Source organism: Tauraco erythrolophus, chromosome 4 (assembly GCF_009769465.1).
Source record: "Tauraco erythrolophus isolate bTauEry1 chromosome 4, bTauEry1.pri, whole genome shotgun sequence".
NCBI classification, from domain to species: Eukaryota; Metazoa; Chordata; class Aves; order Musophagiformes; family Musophagidae; genus Tauraco; species Tauraco erythrolophus.
This window is the reverse complement of record NC_141468.1, coordinates 50,541,085-50,560,578: the sequence shown is the minus strand read 5'-3', so window position 1 is coordinate 50,560,578 and position 19,494 is coordinate 50,541,085. Positions and strand designations below refer to the sequence as shown.

The window sequence follows — 19,494 nt, the reverse complement described above, 5'->3', positions numbered from 1 at the left end:
GAGCAAATTTTTTGGTAAAAAAATACGTAGTCCTGGACTCCAGGATGATGTCAGGATGAAATAAGATGACGTGTTGCAAAAGTACTCTTTAATAGTTGTAAACAGGGGTGGAAGGTATCTACAAAAACAGAACCTCTGACAGCAGCCTTATTAGGGCAGAAGATCAGCTGGACAGGAGAGAGACTTGTCTGATTTCTTCTCAGGTCAAATCACTGCTGAACAGTCTTGTCAGCTGAGGTCCAAGATTTTACCCACATCCCAGCCTTGCACTCCCACAGGATCCCTTGGGGGAAGTTCTGGTGCTTCTCTGACATACAGCTGAGCCGCTTCACCGAGACCTCAGAAAGCCGTTTTGTTTGGGTTTTTTGTGGTTTTTTTTTGGGCAGGGGGGGTAACTTCCCCCCTAAATCCGTAGTAAGGTAAAGTGCCTCTGTGCAAGGTCAGATGACAGCCGTGTTCAGCGTAAGGAAGGAGGGCAGAACTGGCGCCAGCCACACGAGGAGGAGGACAGGAGCATGCAGTGGAGATGTCAGGCCTTTAACAGCCAGTATCAGCTCAGGAGTTGGATGTAGTTTTTCTTTAGTTCTTCACGTCTGAAAAGCATTTCTGCTTAGTTCTGTTTAGTTGATCTAGACAGGTAGTCGTACATGGGTGATAGATTTATAAAATACACGGTTGTGCTTAATTGTACTTGCGTGGCGTGAATAAAAACTTTCATTTGCATTTACGCTAATGTTTTTCAAGTAAGTGAATAGCGTGAAGACTGTACTAACCTAGAGGAGCTCACTGGGGCACCTTAACATGCCATCCACCTCACCAGCACATCCTCCCTTCCAAAGCACGTGCATGGTAGTATAAAGTATTCGATAGGGCAGACAAAGCTGTCAACCAAGTGATCCTTTGAAAGGCGGTTTGGCAGGTAGCAAGATGTTGGAGATTGTGCTGCTATCTGAAAACCCACTTCAGATGGGAGGTGGGACTACATGATCTCCAGAAGTACCTTCCAACCAACATTTCAATCATTCTGCAAAAACCTTTTGTAGCCTTCTGTGGCCCAAAGCAAAATGCAGTCCTCCTCAGACTGCTGTTACTCCAAGGTAAACATAATTTCTTGCAGAACATTTTCGCCCTTGGAGTCTTCATCTTGTGTATCTGTATTAATTTATTTCCCATAAATTATTATATCATAAGAAAAATACTGTCAAAGGTATGACAGTAAGACAGACCTGACCAGTGTGCACACTGTGTTGCTGAGAGATGTGCATGTTTTTAGCAGAAGGTAGTTCAGGGTTTATGTGCAATACCGTAAAAAGATTCCAGTACTCCTTCAATAAAGTGTGGATACAAAGGTGTAACATTTGGAAAAGCCTTTACTCTAAGATTAAGAATGTATTTTTTCATTAAGCTTCTTTCAGCTTACTTATTTATAAGACCAGTGATTATTTCAAGGCCAATGTCCCAAACGTATTTCAGAGTGTATTTTATGGCATTTAATCTCATAATGATATTTCAATCTCTATTTCTGCAAAAGTATTAACTTTTGCTCATATCTTTTTCTAATAAAAATACTACCAGGATGCATGAAACTAAGATGAAGGAATGGAAATGGATATTGCTAAAAAAGACCAAAGCATTACTGACCTGAAACGGCTGCTTCGGGAAGCAACAGACGTGAACACAATGCTGATAAAAACTTAAACAATTTCAAAGAACAAGTGAGTAAAATTTAGCCAGATGGCTCTGAGAACAGTTTGCTTAATATTTGTTAATTTCTTTCTAATGTCTATATAGGCAGAGTGCACTTTTTTCTCTAAATCTATGCTGTTACAGGTGTTTTCCAGTCCTAGTTGCCATAATTGTACATTTACATATTTGGCCAATTAATGATGTTTACCACATATTATCAATATATATTCTTGACTTGCTGTCTTAGGGGAAAATTAATTTTCTCCTACTGTAGTCTTTTGTAGGAGTTTTTTTTATTGTAGTTTCATTCATCACATGAAAGCCTGTAGGTAAAGTCTTTCTAGCTTGTTCTGTAGAGTGAGTTAGCTGCAGAGACTTCCCTTTTCCTTCCAGGTCTTTTTTGGGGGGATTGACTTTGCCAGCCTAAAGGGATCTTCATGCGTTTTCCAATATGGCCTTTTAAATACAGTCCCTAGTAAGTCCTACAATATTATTTCACAAATGGCAGAGTTGATGAATGTTAAACTCTGGGCCTTTGGAAACATGTCTCAAATTTTGGCCTTTAACTACTGCAGAGATGAGCCCTAGGACTATCCACCAGGTTAGCTTCCATCTTCTCATTTATTAACATGTGCATGGCTTTCTTCCCAGGCATCCATACTGGCCGTGCTTAGTGCAGCCTGTTGAACACCCACCTTTCAATATAGGAAGTCATGTACATGACGTACGCATACACATAAATGTTCAATGAACAGAACCTGGAACTGAGCCCTATAGAACTTATTATTAATTTTTGCTCGTTTTCCCTTTTCAACAGGAAGTGTACACCAGCAGCACAATTAACAGAGATAAAATTTTTCATTATGCGGTATTACTCTGGAGCAACACACTTTCCAGTTTCTTTCGTGTCTCAAATGCAGATGAAGGGATATAGTCAAGGTTAACTATATTCCAAAGAAACAGAGATTGATTGTGAAAAAAAAAACAAATCCGTACCATTTTAGGTAGTAACAGAACCAAAGCCCATCAGTATCAGTATCCTTACGAGAGTTCATAAATTGTCACTGCATTCAAAACCTGTATAGTATGATATTTAAAACCCTAATTTTTTGCTCCTACATGTTCTACGGCAAGGCAGCTCTAGAGGGACCTGTTCTAACGTACGACTGCAGGTCTTCGAGTCACCAGACACTCATTTGGGTTTTCACTGCAAAATCACAGGCTTTTTGTGTTATGCTCAAAAAGGAACTTGGACACCTAGGAACGCAAATAAGCACATCAGTAGTTTTTTTAAGCGCTTCAATGGTTTAGGCATCTCACTTCCTTAAGCATACGTAGAAATTATGGTAATGTAGCTATGAGTATGTAAATCTAACCTTTGAATAGTTTTTTCTTCATGCTTCAAGAAATATGTAGCAATGATCTATACTAAGTTTAAAAAGGCTGTAGATAATTCACTTTGTGGAAGCTTTCAGCAGATGAAGACTTTTTTTTTTCTCTGTGATAACCTAGTACTTGATTACATCCTTAGTATTATATTCATTCATTTTTTAATCCTGTGCCAAGGAGAACTCCATCTGAACTCCATTATCCATGGATACTGTTTTCCAGAGTAAAACTTTCTTATTTTTCTTTTAAGATTGAGCTTCTCAAACACTTCCCTGAAGGTGCAAGGACAGAACAAAGCCTCATCAGGGAGCTTCAGCTTTTAAGGTAATGTACTTTTAAATAACTAAATAAATACCTCAGCCAATATACATGAAATAAGAATGATCGGGAAATGGCCATTGTGGTTTTCAGTTACATTTTTTTATATTCTAAAGTATTTTAATAATTAAAAAATCTAAAATTGTTTTTATTCCAGATTAACTAATGATCGATTAGAGAAAGAAAAAGCAGCACTAGCTCACCAGGTGGAGGATTATAAGCACCACATACACACACATACAGGTGAAGATCCTGCAGCTGGTAATCATTTTCAATACTTAAAATATATTTAAGACCTTCCTGTATTTCAGGCCTAAACCCATTTTCACTTAATATGTGTGTGCAAAATGATAATAAATCTACGGAATTATATTAATACCAGAGTAGTGTAAACCAGAGCAGACTAAGATCTTAGATTTTTGAGTAATTACACAAGCTTTTTATAGAGAAATGTTAGTAAAAATCTCCATAATTAATTATCTTGACCAAGAGGCTGTAATCTTTGTAAGATTTCCCTTTCTAAGAAGATGTGTACTTCATAACACTGTTTGCATTCTAAACTTCAAAGACTGCTTTTAAGTTGTCCGTCATTCCTCGACACCCTCTTACCTAAACCTTTTGCCGTGGATTCCAAGCTGCCAAAGAATGAGCGTCTATTTCCAGCTACCAGCTCTGTGACTGTTTAAGACTTAGCAGGCATCAGATCCATGGGAAAAAGCAGAGCACTACAGAGCAGCACATTGCCATATGATTGGGAGAAAAAGTAAAAATTAACCCTCTTGAAATTATGAGCACAATTAACAAGATCCTTATACTACGTTATTCCCAAATTTCCTGCATTTAATTCGGAGAAACTGCACGTCGTATTTCTCAGAAGTGTGCTGACAGATTGGCCACTGGAGCGCTGCTCGGTCACCGGAACTAGACCCACCACCCAGTTTGTACAAGAACTAAAGAAAAGCCCAGGTGACCCGGCCTGAATTTTCGGTGGTTGTTGGTCCCAGTTGGGTTTACACTTTAACTGTTTCAGCTTTCAGGAGATGCAGATACTGTAACAGGATTATTCATGTCACTGATTTTCATTACCTTAAATTTCCTAACAAATTATCACTATTTTTGCAGAACATAACGAAACAGCAGAGAAGGATGAAAATGACAAGTTAAAGACAGAAGTAGCTGACCTCCAGACACAGCTGAAAGCGTCAGAGTTGGAAAAACAGCAATTAAAGGTGAGTTGCAAGGATCATTCTAGGCAAGATAATGAGCAAAATTACGGTTAGCTAGAAAGAGCTGTTTAATATCTAAACTAATATTCAACGACAAAATGGATTTCTAAGCATTATCTTTAGGAAGCCTATTTTGTTGTTAGTGAACGTGCTGCTCGTGGGTAGATTTTTGTGTCTCTAGAGAACATGCTTATTCTGTCATCGTGTAGCCTCTTAATTAAAAAAAAAAAAGCTGTTGATGTGTATTTCCTAAGTTCTGGATAAAGGTGGTACTCCTTCATTCTTTTCAACAGGATGAAACAAAAAAACTGAGAAGAGAACTAGAAAACTTGACCCTTCCTTTTTTGAAGAAATTGAAGATCTGAAATATAACTACAACGAAGAAGTAAAAAAAATATTATCTTAGAAGAGAGATTAAAGCAGCTTTCTGAAGAGTTTGGCATTCAAGTGGATAGTCCAGGCAATGTTTCTGTTGATTAGGCTCATGTTTAGTATCCTCAATATTGATACAGAAAATAAATTCCAGGGGAGTTACATAATACTGATTTATTTGTCTGTTTTTATCTTGGAATGATACAAGTCTATTAAAGTTACAATAGTTTGTAGACCTAAGAATGCAGAATTGGATTAGTCAACAGATTATGATCAGTATTTATATACACCAGTCAAATAAAAGTGAGTTTTACCTCTCCCACTCCTTTGCAATATAGTATTTTAATTCAGAACAGTAATTTGGGTAATATGCAGGCATCAGGTGAAGATGAGAAACTCTTAAAGTGTGCTAAGTATGCTAAGTTCCAGGTCAGTAAGAATATGTAATTTGGCCTTGCTGTCTGGTAGTATTGTACAGACTGTGGACTCAGGGTCAGTGTGCTGGATGTCTGTTCTTACATCTGTGGTTGGTTTTATCTCAATTTTAGGAAGAATTGAAAATAAAGAATTTAAATAATTGAACAAAGAATTTAAAATCAAGTTACCGTTTTTCAGCCGAACTAGTGGTATTTTTGTAGATAAATGATTTTTCATTTTGTATATTTTATATAGCTGGATGTATACTCGTATAGCACAGATAAAATAAAGCAAACTCAAACGATCATGCTTTCTCACCTTTATTATTTATATGCCATCTTATTTGGTATGCCCTTCATGAGGTTTCCTAACTGAGATGCAGTCTGAAAATCAGTATTACTAAGCCAATATCTCTCATATTTTGGAGATCCTGAGTAATTAAACTACTATACCTTTTTGTCTTAAAACAGTGGAAGTAGCTGTAGGATATAGCTAAATTATGTTTTCAAGTAATAGCATAATGCTGCAGCTTACCAGTTAAACAACAGTGAAAAGTTTTCCCCAAAAATAAATTGTTACTACTTTAAAACAAATTATCATATTTCAGGACTAATTCTGGTCCCACTTGAAATATGTCTGTTACTGTTAAGAAACAACTAGATCCTAAATCTGAATCCTACATATAACAGTGTCATTATATTTATAGAAGTGCAACCTATGGAAATTTTACAGTTGATTGCATTCATTAGCTAAGCTATTAGGACCAGCCAGTGTCAGACAAGATACTTCTTACGCTTAGTTAAAACAGTTTCCAGAAATGGGCTCAAAAGTTAAGGATTTTTCAGAACTGACAATAAACATGCTAGATCTCTGCTCTGGGTGTCGGATCTCTCGTTATATAAAGCTCATTTAGGAAAAACTTAAAATTGTGCAGTACCTAGGCTGCTGCCTAAGATGGAAGATTATTTGTAACGAGTTCTGTGGTAGACACAAGGAAGAGGAATGCTGCACATATGACAACTACCTTAAAAGAGAAAAATCATTTCAAGCATCAAACTTGATATCTTTGAGTGTGTCAAATCTTTGACCATCCAAGTTTGAAAAATGGTAGAACAAACTCTTTGGTTCAAAGTCACAGTCATACTTTGTTCTATTAAAAGAAATCACAACAGGCTGAGAATTCAGGTGTGTCTCTGCAAGGGGCCAGCGTAAACCAAGATGATGGCGATGGAGCTAAAATAAAAAGAAATAAGATAGTTCAGAGATTTTCATATAGTATCCCAACAGTTCCTAACTTGGGGGGGTGGGTGTGTGTGCTTTAATTCTAGAATCCTCTGCATTAGGGCACTTACAGCCATTAATCAGTTATCTGAATAACATGAGTGACAAAGAAAGGCAAACCAGAACCAAGGTGTCCTCCACAGTTTCAGAAATACTATAAACTTGCTAATTAATAATTAAAAAAAATAATCTTATTACAATACTTGTTCTGTAAGTCAAAATTACAAGAAATTAATTTTTTTAATTAACAAATTAAGCTTTAAAATGGTGAGTGATTCCTATACAGAGGGGCAAGAAAATATTATTTTATGTTCTCCACTACTTTATTAGCTTAATGTAGATCATGAAAAAGTTCAGTATGTTGTCATTGTAGAGATTCACTGGCTTGACTAATTCTACTGCCACCCGATTTGCTAGGAGAACATTTACTACTAAAGCATTTGGAAAACAAGACACAAAAAGTTAACACCTCACAATACTTCATGTATTATGAATTATTATAGTGCTTTGCACATGTCCATCTGTGTATTTACCTTGATTAAACACCCATCATGGCAGTGCCACACAATTCCTTCAACTTTACCCTCACTACAGCCTTCAAACCAAGACAATATGTCATTTTGATTCAAAGTAGGTGGATTCTTTATTTCAAATGCTCCATGTGGTACAAGAAGATGTACAGGCTGCTTCTTGCTTCCTAATCCTATGTTAAAACAAACAAAAATCCTCCTGCTAGTTACATGTGATAAGAAAAGTGAGGAAAATCTTAAGTTATTACACTTATCTTAAAAGCACTCTATAAAAGGTTGACTTCTTTTAGGTATTACAGCGTTGTCCTCCCTTTAAGAGAACAGTTAAATATACTTTTTAGTATCACACGTAGCACTCCCCTCCTCACGTAACTTTTTGTTTATATAAAAGCATGACAGAGATTTAGATAGTTGTCTGCTTTTTGCTTGTGGCCACTTCCTCAGTTACCATAAAGCCATGAGCTGAAGTCTTCATGCTTCAGATTATGATCAACAGCACATAGTTCCTGAAAATCTGGCACATTTTCTTATGAATATAGATTAATACTTAAACCAGGCTGTTAACAAACGCATCGCGTCTTCACTGACCGTTCAACATGAATCTCGTCTAAGAAAACTATTGGAAACGTTTGTTGCAGTTCCTTCACATTCTGAGAAAATGCTTCGACCGAGTACTACTATTTGTCCTATCCATCCTTGCAAGTTATCCCACAGCAAAGCTCAGAAGTTAGAACTCACTTGTGCTCCATACTCAAGTGTTTTTTGTTATAAGGCTTTTAAGGGGAGAAGCCACAACCAAAATTTAGCTTAAATTACATTTAAAAACATATTCATAATATTTCATAATTGTAAAATTGTAACTTATAACTCTAAGGATTCAAAAAGAAAGTGTCTGAAAAAAATTTTCTACTTTAACGCACTAAACAGCATCAGAAGAGCAATTAAAAATAAATGTCAGGAAAAGGCACCAACAATCTTGAAAAATATTTACTAGTAATATTTAAAACAACTTTTCCAGTCAGAATATTTTTTGAAATAATACAGCAAAGCTTTTTTATATTAACTCCTGAAGAACTTGCAAGTGGAAAGAGGTTTAATAGACATAAATAGTCACATGACAACTCAGATTTCTGAGGTGAGTATTTTTGGGCGAGTGTTCTTGGAGCTAGCCCTTCCTCTTCTTTCTAAAAAGGTTATGCTGCTACTTTAGAACTTTTTTTTTTAAACTTACACATAAGAAATGCACTCAAAAATATCACTAATTAGAGAAGTATTTAAGAACAGGCCATACAAACTTACCATACGGATTTGCATTAATATTTGTCCCAATCAGCTCCAATGTTTGTTCTAAGATTTCCATAACGGCACCGGACTGATTTCCAGAAGCCCCGGCTCAGCGTGGTGTTTCAGCACCAGCGCTATTTCGGCCTCGTAACTGACGACGGATGAATGCCAGCAATACTGCTTACTGTTTTTCTCCACAGGCACCCAACCTAGGGGGAAACACTGCATTTTACCACCGCGAGTATCTGAAGTTACCATACAAATACTAGAGCTGCACATGCACTAAAAGACCCCACAGTTAACTACAAACAGAAAGAGTAAGACGAAAATACGGTGTCATATCCGAGAGCAATGTCAGAGGAACGCAAATGTGACAACTGTGCCTGCAGCTGAAGGCCTGTAAGTCTGCAGAGCAAACTGCAAATATTTCCAACACGTCAGAAGAACAAGCCTTTCTGGATAGCCAATGGACATTCAAATTGTCTTCTGCATACGTTAACTACTACCTGTAACTCTGGAAGTAACTCTAATTTGCTTCAAAAATGGATCCCCACCACCATTTTACCTGTGCTGCATCACAGGTACCTGGCATATGTCCATTTTCATCGGGCAAAGGATTGCCATTAGAGAACTCTATGTCCTTTGCTGGAATCCAAGTATCTGGAACAGGCCTGAAATCCTCTTCAACATTCCAAACAAATTCTAGACATAAATACATGACAATTTTTGGCAAACTGCTAGACAATTTTATGTTTTTATCATCTTTCAATGCGAGTATTAAAATATCAATGATCTAAACCTTGTTTTACAGACAGTAGTCCCAGTTCCTTTGTACAAGCACCAATATCTGGCACACTCAAACAGGCTGCACTGAGGAAAATTTAAAGAAGCACAGTAGCCTTTAAATAGTTACAAATCATAGAATGGTTTGAGTTGGAAACGGGACCTTAAAGATCACCTAGCTCCAACCACCCTGCCACGGGCAGGGACACCTTCCACAGATCAGGTTGCTCAAAGCCTCATCCAACCTGACCTTGAACACCTCTAGGGCTGGGGCATCCACAACTTCCCTATGCAATCTGTTCCAGTGCCTCACCCCTCATCGTAAAAAACTTCTTCCTTAGATCCAATCTAAATCTACCCTCTTTCAGTTTAAAGCCATTGCCCCTTGCCCACACGCCCTTGTAAAAAGCCCCTCTCCAGCTTTCCTATAGGCCCCCTTTAGGTACTGGAAGGCTGCTATAATTTTCCCAGAGACTTCTTCAGGCTGAAAAGCCCTAACTCTCTCAGCCTGTCTTCATAGCAGAGGTGCTCCAGCCCTCGCATCATCTTCGTGGCCCTCCTCTGGACCCACTCCAACAGCTCCATGTCCTTCATATGTTGGGGGCCTCAGAGCTGAACACAGCACTACAATCCTGGGACTCATTCCACCAAGTCTCACTAATACAAATGCTATTGTAGCTCTGGGAATGGACCAAGGCTTCCAGTTCATCCTGTTTGTTTCTCACACTGCGTGCACTGGTGTACAAGCATTTCGGATATGCTCCTGAGCCTTCTGTGCTCCCAGAAGCAGTGCAAATGTTCCCAGGAGCATTGCCATCCTCTGGTGATGCCATGCCAACCCTTGGCTTACACACTGCAATCTTGCTGGTATCTCCTTCCCCATCAATTCTAGTTTAAAGCTCTCTAAACATCAAGTTAAGAGTGACATTAAAAACTTGAAGCAGGATCATCGGCATTTCCTGTGTTAGACTAGAGGTGTTATTCCAACTGGATACCGTACATTGCCAAAAAGAAGGAAAGAAATCGTCACTAACCTTTGCAATCTTCCAATGAATACAAGAATCGTTTAAACCTTTTTTCAGCTTGTTTGTTGGGTTTTCGATCCAGCCTGGCCCATAGATAGGGTTGCCCTAGAGTTTCCAGAGAGATAAAACCATCACTTTACTGAGGTAACCATACCCTGCAAAGTACTGAAATCAACGACAGAAAAGGCAAGAATTCTCATTTGCCACTAGAGACATTTTATATCCAGAGACACGATTTGCATTCATAAATTAACTACTGTATATGAATCTAAAAATCCATTTGTAATACAAAGCTTCCTTACAATTTCAGATAAAGGCAAGAACTAAAAGTTATTTGTTCAGATAAATGGCAATAAAGCAAAGCCTTCCCCTTTCCTAGTCACTTCCATACTTCTTTCATTCCTTCCCAAGAAAATTAAATACTATTTATTAAGTGTTTTTTAAAATATATATATATCCCAGAAAGATTTACTAATAGGAAATTTTATAACTGCACTAGATCCTTGACTGGCATGTTTGCTTAAACCATATGTCATGCATTTTAGAAAGTAAAATCCGTAACAACTTTATAACACCTCCTATGCTTACAGTAACTATTACTTCGCGATCAAGATGTATAATGAGAGCTGAATTCACAACAGCTCTAATCCAATAAATCATACAATAAATGTGAAAGCTAAGTAAACATGGCTTCCAGGCAGAATGAGAAGTCTGCATATGGATCATCCTTATTACCTTTATAGGTAGTTACATAACAGCAGGTTCCGTCGACCTTTTCAGTAGGAATTGCATTGTATACATCTGCCTCTAACGCCTTTCCAGTTATAGTTTCAGTTGCCAAAACTTTAAATGGCTGAAAAGAAGACAGGTATTTTAAACCTTCATCATGGCTACATTACTGCCTAGTTCTCCCATGGATGCGTGCTCCTCAAAGCCGGCCTCTGCAAGGCCAGTATTACACATTATATTGCAGATCACTAATACTGCCGAAATACACTGTGGTTTCTTCAAGATGTGACACTCTGGAAAATGCTCTAAGACAACAGGAGAAAGGCAATCTGTTTGCAAACTCCCGCCCTTTTTCCCATTCTGTATTAGTATTTGGAGATGACTCTGCCTTCCACTGTACCTAGCGCATGTACACTAGAAGGGCTCCAGTCCAACGGTAGAAAATTTAGACATGTGCCTTTCTGTATGACGACGGCAACAGAAATCCATCATGCCTAGCTGCTCCGAGCTTGCAGTTCGGAGCTGAAAGTCAACAGCACCACGTTAGTGCATCACACAGACCACTGGAAAGCAAAGGGGAAAAAGCATCCCAGTGTTAAACACTCAGTAGCAGTGCTGCCAACTACACACTCTCCGCTTAAAAAAGAGCAAAGAAATCAGTGATTCGGGGGTCTGAAACGAATATCCAGCCACAACTAGTCCAAATTTCTAGGAAGGCTTCCAGAGCTAGCACTTCTGCAACAGTTTCACTGCAAACACGTCATCAGTTGTCTGTGCATTCACACACTTTCCTCTGTAACCAACGCCCCTCCCTCCTCTCTCCCCAGTCCACTCTGACTTGCAAGCTGGTCACTGTCTCTTTCTGCAAGCAAAACACAACGCAAGTCCTTCTCTTGCAAAAGTCGCAAAACACAATTCAGAATTCATAAAATGAGAACCTTCTACACGCTTTCGTTACATTACGTGGCTGATACTTAGTCAGCAGATCTGTAACCATAACATACAGCTTATGGGGAATAAAATGAAGATTTTTAGGAAGATTACATGGAAAAGAAAATTTTCAGGGTACTGAGAAAGCAGTCCTGGTGGTTTTCCCACCACCAGCCCTCTTCTCCTCTACCAGTCGTAATCCCCTGCATTATCCTTGCCTGCACTCTGAAAAACAAACAAAAACAATACGCCAGTTCCAGATCTAATCCCCTGTCAGTGTTTTCTATATGAAGGAAGAGAACAGCAATGTAGGGAGGTGCCCTTAGATGACCATCACCGAGATGGTGTTGGTACCAAGAGCTGAACAACCGAGTTACTGACAGTTTGGAAATCATTTCAGATCTTCTGTCCCAAGTCAAACACTAACCGGAGAAAGTCACCCAGATGGATTCAAGTTCAATACGCAGCCAACACACAGCAGTAGCTGCAGGTCTACAGCTAAACGGCAGAATGCCACCCCAATCTGTCCCGACACTGCCTTTTACATCTCGGGAAGAAATTACTTTGACTGGGCTCCATTACTTCCCCCTTGGTAACTATTCCACATTCTACAGCCTCAAACGAATTCTTCTGTCAGAGCCTTTGAATACAAAAAAAAAAAAGGGAAAAAAAAAAAAAAAGAGAGACAAGTTCACTTTTCCCCACAAGGCTCACAGGGGACACGGCAGGATGGCTGGACACGAGCTCCCAGTGCGGTCATGCTGAAGCGGCCTCACCCCTTGCCATGACTGTTCCCTACGCTCAGAAAAAGCAACACGACATGCGGCTGAACACCTGGATGCCCCTGGCACGAAAAGAGTGGGACAGAGCTGAAACGGCACCCAAACGACCGACCCGGCCCTACCGACACCTCCACCGGCCTTTCGCTCAAGAGCTGCGGCCCAACCCGACCGCTCGGCTGCTCCCGCCGCGCAGCCGGGCCGGGCCGGGCGGGTCTCACGCCGGCGGTCGGTGCTGCTGCCCGGTGTCCCAAGCTCTGCCCCGCCGTGCGGCGCCGCTGACCGCGGCCCAGCGGCTCCGCCCGGCCCCGGTACCGCCGCGGGGACTGCGGCCCCCCCTGCCTCCCCCCCCCCCCCCCCGCCCGCCCCGTGTCGCCCCGGCCGCCCTGGCGCACTCCCCCCGACGGCCCCCCCCCCTCCCCCCCCCCCCCGCCCCCATCGCCCGCCCGCGCCCCCCCGCCTGCCTCCCTCCCTCCCGCCCGCCGGCCCCGTGTCGCCCGCCACCTGGCCTCCCGCTTGGCCGACGGCTCCTCCTTCACCTCGGTCACGAACAGACACGGCACCTTCCGCTGCACCGCGCACCGCCGCCTCATCGCCCCCGCCGCCGCCCGCCCCGCGCCCAGCCCCAACTGCGCCTGCGCCAGCCCCGCGCCCGCGGGGCGCGACGGGAAATGCAGTCCGGAGCCGCCCGCAGCGCCGCGACTCTCCGGGGCGGGCTGGGCCGGGCGCCGCTCCCCGGCAGCGCTCAGCGAGGCGCCGGCTCCGCCGCTCTCCGCCGCCCCGCGGCAGCTCCGCTTCGCACAGCGGCGGCTCCCGCCGTGTGCGGTGCGGGCACCTCTCTGGGGCCGAGTTCGCCTCCCTCAGGACAGCCGCCTCCCGGTCTCACCCGGGCTCTGCCCCGCGGGGCGACCTCCGGAGCTGACCAGTCTACCAGTTTCCCAGGAAAGACGAGACCCGCGTACCCGACCCGCCTGTCACACCCCATTTAGGGGAAGGGGGGTCACCTCGAACCCTTTACAATTTGGCCGGTCTGTCAGGCGCACGCTGACAGCGTCACCGGGACAAACCCTCTGGGCAGCCCGCTATGTCGCAGGGGGATCGTCTGATCCGTTCAGGGACCCTCACGGGCAGCGACACTGGGACAAATCCCTTATCTCCCCTGTACCAATTGCTGAAGTTACCGGAATCTCATGTTTATAGATGACAAACTTTATTCCATATGCTCGTGACAGGATACAGGTTCAGCGACAGCCGCTCACAGGTACCGACTGCGAAAACAGACTTGCAACAACGCACAAACTGGAATGATCACGGACCAGTTCTAACAGCTCACGACATGTTAGTAACCAAGGGCGCCTAACGCAGAGCTCTTACCCAACAGCCGTCCCCGTGGGGGCCAGAAGAGAGGTCCAGCCCGTCAACTGATCCCACACGTTCCGATGCAGGTCTTTGCCCAACAACACTCCCTTCTCTTTAGCCGTTTTTATACTGTTGTTTCCTTTCAGGTGGAGCTTCAGCGACTCTGGCCATACGTACCTCTGTCAGGATTGGTGTAAACTCTCCTCGCTTTGGTTGAAAGGTACAGGCTAGAAGAATTCCAGAGCGCATGCTCAGTGAGGGGTGGTCGCAGCCCGGAGGCGGGTAGCTGTGGAGATGGTGGTGTTTTTGGTATAAGAATGGTGTTACAATGAGCAAAGCTCAGCTTCAGGACACGATTTCACCATCATTGCGGAGGCAGCAGTCGCGATCCATCTTCCTTGACAGCAGCTATGCGGTTATCTTCGCCAGTCGCTCTCTATCCCTGATAGAGAAGGCACAACCAAGTGACTCCTAGACATTTTGTCCTCCCAGCACATTGTGACAAGTCTGCAGGACAGTAAGCAGACTGCTTTACTCCTATTCCCACCTTGGAACAGCTTCGCATCATGAAAGCTCCACTGAGCTTAAGACAACTTGAAAGATAACTTCAAATGTTCTAAAATATCACAGCGTGGTCCTCTTAGTCATACGATTGCAGGAGCCTACTGCGTACACATCCGTTTAATCCTTTTTTGGTTCCCTTTACAATAGCTGAAAACTGTTTTCTGCAGCAGAAATACAGCAACATTCCCTGTTTCTGGGAAACACGACCCTCAGGCTGTGTGAGGATCACCTGTGCTTCAAACATGGCAAACCACACTATAAATGGACTTTTTCTACCTCCCAGTAACAATGAGTAAAAATATTTTCTTTGTTAGAGAAAGTAAACCCACAAAAACATTACTCCAGCAACAACAACTGGAAGAGAAGAAAATGCCCATGTTTCCTCTTACTGCTTCTAAACTGGGAAACATACCCAACTGCAGTATTTTTAATAAGATGCACAGAATCCTGATTCTCTCTCTAGTTGCAAAGTGCTCAGCTTGAACAATGCAAACAGACTCTACTGTTTTTCATCATTTTTCTTTCAGTCAGTTGCATTTCCTGGCTCTCAGAAAATGCCGCCCCAGTACTGTAACAGTTTTGCTGCAAACATCAGGGGAGATATACATTGCTAAGGAAAGAACATCTGTTCTGATTCTCTCTATTTAATGATTCCTTCAATACGACAACGATTTCAAAACTATACCTGCTGGTCTGAAGCTGGATTTGACAATCTAGATCCTTCCCAGTAAACTAGATGTCAGGTTCTTTTCTGCAGATGCCCCATTGCAACAGGCTGTCAAAGAACGGATTCTGCATCGAGCACAACAGCAAAAATCACTCTGAAATCCAGAGAACATTACGATACCAATTCACCCTCCAGCCATTATAAACCTCAACGACGAAGAGGATGAAGAGGATGATGAAGAGGAAGAGAACTGTAAACGTTTTTTTTTCTTTCTTTTAGAAGGAGGCATAGTGGGCATTTTTGACTCTTGCCATGTACTTCACAACCGATTGACTGTAATAACCATGCCATTCGTAGAGAAGAGTTGTTGACAACTTTCTGAAAGTTACCAGCTAATCTTCAAACTATGAGAACTGGTCATCACCACATTTGAGTGAGACAGCATTTTCTAGCTTCTCATACTCTTCAAAATATTCCCCCTGCCCTTCAGCTTGGCACGCAGGGCGGCCTGTTAGTGCTGCCTCACTCGGCTGCAGCCTGAGTACGGCGCTTTAACTTAAACAACATAAAGAGCAGGGCTTTGCTCATCTCAGTAGCCTTAGCTGAGACAGAGAAGGAGCACTCGCTTCACCAGCTCTGCCAAGAGACATTACAGGAGAGTCACCTTGGGCAGAGGTTTTGTGACAAGCACTCCCTGGTGACATGTTTACTCAGAAGACTTCCTTTGAGCTGGAAAGGAAGGATTATTTTGAAAATGAGTACTGAAGCAGTTTTTCAATCATTTCAAATCAACAAACATTTGCTTCTTAGCATTGTTTAAGGCCTTTATATACAAACCTTGTAATCTCTGAAAAATATTTCCTCCAGATGATTCTAACTGGGTGCCTACGGCTGCTGCAGATCTTGAAGAGGAAACAAAACCTGTGTCTTCTCCTCAGGAAAAGGAGCTGTTACCCTTGGAAGCCACCGAGCGAGGCTTGCAGAAAGGCAAATACTTGTCATCTTCTTGGACAATGTTTGCCACTATCAAAATTACTGTTACAGGGAGAAACTATTACATAGGACGCCCCTCTCCTCTTTTTAATCTACTGACAATAAAAGCCAGCATGTTGCAAAAAGCATTAAAATACTTCATTCATTTTTCCGCCATAGATGCATATACAGAGTGTCACACTCTGTATATTTTGCTCTGTATATTTTGCTGACAAGCGGCTAAAACATCCTTTCTGTTGCCTTTGGAATAGAACCATAGAATGCTTTGGGTTGCAAGGGACCTCAAAGATCATCTAGTTCCAACCCCCTGCCATGGGCAGGGACACCCTCCACTACACCAGGTTGCCCAAAGCCTCATCCAGCCTGGTCTTCAACACTTCCAGGGATGGGGCATCTGCAACTTCTCTGGGCAACCTGTTCCAGTACCTCACCACCCTCAGAGTGAAAAATTTCTTCCTTAGATCCAATCTAAATCTCCCTCTTTCAGTTTAAAGCCATTGCCCCTTGTCCTATCACTACATGCCCTTGTAAAACATCCCTCTGCAGCTTTCCTGCAGGCTCCCTTTAGGTACTGCAAGGCTGCAATAAGATCACCCCGGAGCCTTCTCTTCTCCAGGCTGAACAGCTCCGACTCTCTCAGCCTGTCTTCATAGCAGAGGTGCTGCAGACCTCGGATCATCTTCGTGGCCCTCCTCTGGATCCGCTCCAGCAGCTCCATGTCCTTCTTGTGTTGGGGACTCCAGAGCTGAACGCAGTATTCCAGGTGGGGTGTCACAAGAAGCAGAGTAGAGGGGCAGAATCACCTCCCTTGACCTGCTGGCCACGCTTCTTTTGATGCAGCCCAGGATACGGTTGGCTTTCTGGGCTGCCAGCGCACATTGCCGGCTCATGTTGAGCTTCTCATCCACCAGAACTCCCAAGTCCTTTTCCTCAGGGCTGCTCTCAATCCATTCTCCACCCAGCCTGTACTTGTGCTTGGGATTGCCACAACCCACGTGCAGGACCTTGTACTTGGCTTTGTTGAACTTCATGATGTTCTCACAGGCCCACCTCTCCAGCCTGTCAAGGTCCCTCTGGATGGCATCCCTTCCCTCCAGCATGTCCAACACCACACAGCTTGGTGTCATCAGCAAACTTTCTGAGAGTGCACTCAATCCCACTGTCCATGTCACCAACAAAGATGTTAAATAGCACTGGCCCATGTACTGACCCCTGAGGAACACCACTCGTCACTGGCCTCCGCTCGGACATTGAACCGCTGACCACAACTCTTTGAGTGCGACCATCCAGCCAGTTCCTTATTCACCAAGTGATCCATCCATAAAAAACATGTCTCTCCAGTTTAGAGACAAGGATGTCGTGTGGGACAGTATCAAATGCTTTGGATAAGTCCAGATGATGTCAGTTGCTCTTCCCCTTTCCATCAATGCTGTAACCTCAGCATAGAAGGCCACCAAATTAGTCGGGCAGGATTTGCCCTTAGTGAAGCCATGTTGGCTGTCACCAATCACCTCCTTATTTTCTATGTGCCTTAGCATAGTCGTCAGGAGGATCTGCTCCACGATCTTGCCGGGCACAGAGGTGAGACTGACTGGCCTGTAGCTCCCTGGGAATTCTTTCCAGGTGTTGAGAATACAATTCCTACAAAAAGAGAAGGAGAAGGGTCAGGTAGTACATTGCAGCAGGATCCATAGACAGAAATGTAAAGCTTTAGGAAGCTTTACAATTAGGCAGACAGAACATTTATCCAAAAGAATGCAGATGCTTTCCTAGCAGGAATTCGTTTCTCTGCCCCACAACGAGGAATGAATGCAGTGATGTGCTGATAGGCACGAATATACTGACCCCCACTCGTTAAAGCATCTTTTATGTCATTCATTCTGTGGAAATAGTTAATAAACCTCAGAACAGTCCACTTTTACCGTCTCCTCTTATTCTAACTATTGATAGCAGAAGTAAAAAGAGTTTTCCAGTAGAATTTCTGTTTCCTCCTAAAGAAACTTGCTTTGCAGCTTTACACAACTGGGTTTTCACTAGAGTTTTGATTATGATGGATCTATGACTATTTTCACTATTGCAAATTACTTTGCATCTTGAATAAACAAGGCTTCCTTCTTATTCAAGCTTCTGTTATCACTTTCAATGTAGTAGAAATACTTGTGATTTATATCATTATTCTTCACGTTATTTATGTCAGAAAGAGGACTGAATTCATTCTTCTTGCCGTCCAGGCAACAAAATAGTTTCCTTCATCTTTTTTCCATTTTTGGAATACTCTGCTGTCCTCTTCATAGTATGTGCTATGTCACAAATCTGGCAAGAACCCTACTAGTGGGATTATGAGTCTTGTAAGACTGCTAAGAAAATTTTGCGTGCTGTTTAAAGAGTGGGCTTCACACAATCTAGTACATAGTTTGGCTTTTATTTGTCTTTCTACTTTCTGTTTCCACAGTCACTCTGCAACATTGTGTTTTTTCATCTGTCACTTTATGGAGAAATGTAGGGGTAAATAAGTTAAATAGTCCTAAATTTCCAAAGCCAGTCTCACTCATCTCTCTTAAGTCAGGTTGAATCTCCATCTTCAGGTGCCTCCCTGCCTGAACGTCCAATAAAAAGAACCTCCTTCACACAGCGTAACCCCGACTTTCAGATGAGTAAGGATTATGGATTCGTTTGATCGAAAAACAATTGATGCCTTAGGGAAGATTTCCAACAGGGAACACTGACTTTTGTTAAGTCAAGGATGCCCCTGGCAGAATGGCCTCATTTGCAAGAGCCTGCATGCCTGACAGAAACGCTGCAACATTCCAAATGATCTTGAAAGTACTAGAGGGAAAGTCTGTATTTCATACTCTCTTCGATTTCAGGGATCATCTACGATTCATCCGATGCCTTCGTTGACATTTCAGCAAATGTCACATTTTGCTCACCTATCAGAGTGAGAGAGTCTGTCCTTAAACCGTAGCTGAAACTGAGAAACCATGTATGTGTTTTTTCTATAGACAAATGTACTTCAGGATCTTACAACGCACCGACTTGGAGGAAAAGAAACCCACACGCAAAAACGGTCTTTAAGTCAAAAACAACCATTCAGGTAACCATTTGACAAAAATTTTCACAATTCAGCCTTTTTAGAAAGAGCGCATGTCTCTCCCCACCGAG

At 42.5% G+C, this 19,494-nt stretch overlaps 2 protein-coding genes across 2 annotated transcripts in view; one reads left to right on the top strand and one right to left on the bottom strand.

Moving 5' to 3' along the window:
* CEP290 (centrosomal protein 290) overlaps positions 1-5,696 on the top strand; it is a 60,741-nt gene extending 55,045 nt beyond the window's left edge. The window contains 9 exon segments of the mRNA XM_086610909.1: positions 1,576-1,595; positions 1,598-1,666; positions 1,669-1,715; positions 3,326-3,399; positions 3,551-3,654; positions 4,516-4,622; positions 4,913-4,946; positions 4,949-5,002; positions 5,005-5,696. Of these exon segments, the coding sequence (XP_086467035.1) occupies positions 1,576-1,595; positions 1,598-1,666; positions 1,669-1,715; positions 3,326-3,399; positions 3,551-3,654; positions 4,516-4,622; positions 4,913-4,946; positions 4,949-5,002; positions 5,005-5,099 (604 nt within the window). The 3' untranslated portion in view covers positions 5,100-5,696.
* Positions 5,697-5,979: 283 nt separating this feature from the next.
* The window catches only part of RLIG1 (RNA 5'-phosphate and 3'-OH ligase 1), a 31,321-nt gene continuing 17,806 nt past the window's right edge, over positions 5,980-19,494 (bottom strand). Inside the window, 7 exon segments of the mRNA XM_086610906.1 lie at positions 5,980-6,641; positions 7,223-7,392; positions 8,519-8,578; positions 8,581-8,712; positions 9,089-9,205; positions 10,321-10,416; positions 11,047-11,164. Of these exon segments, the coding sequence (XP_086467032.1) occupies positions 6,453-6,641; positions 7,223-7,392; positions 8,519-8,578; positions 8,581-8,712; positions 9,089-9,205; positions 10,321-10,416; positions 11,047-11,164 (882 nt within the window). The 3' untranslated portion in view covers positions 5,980-6,452.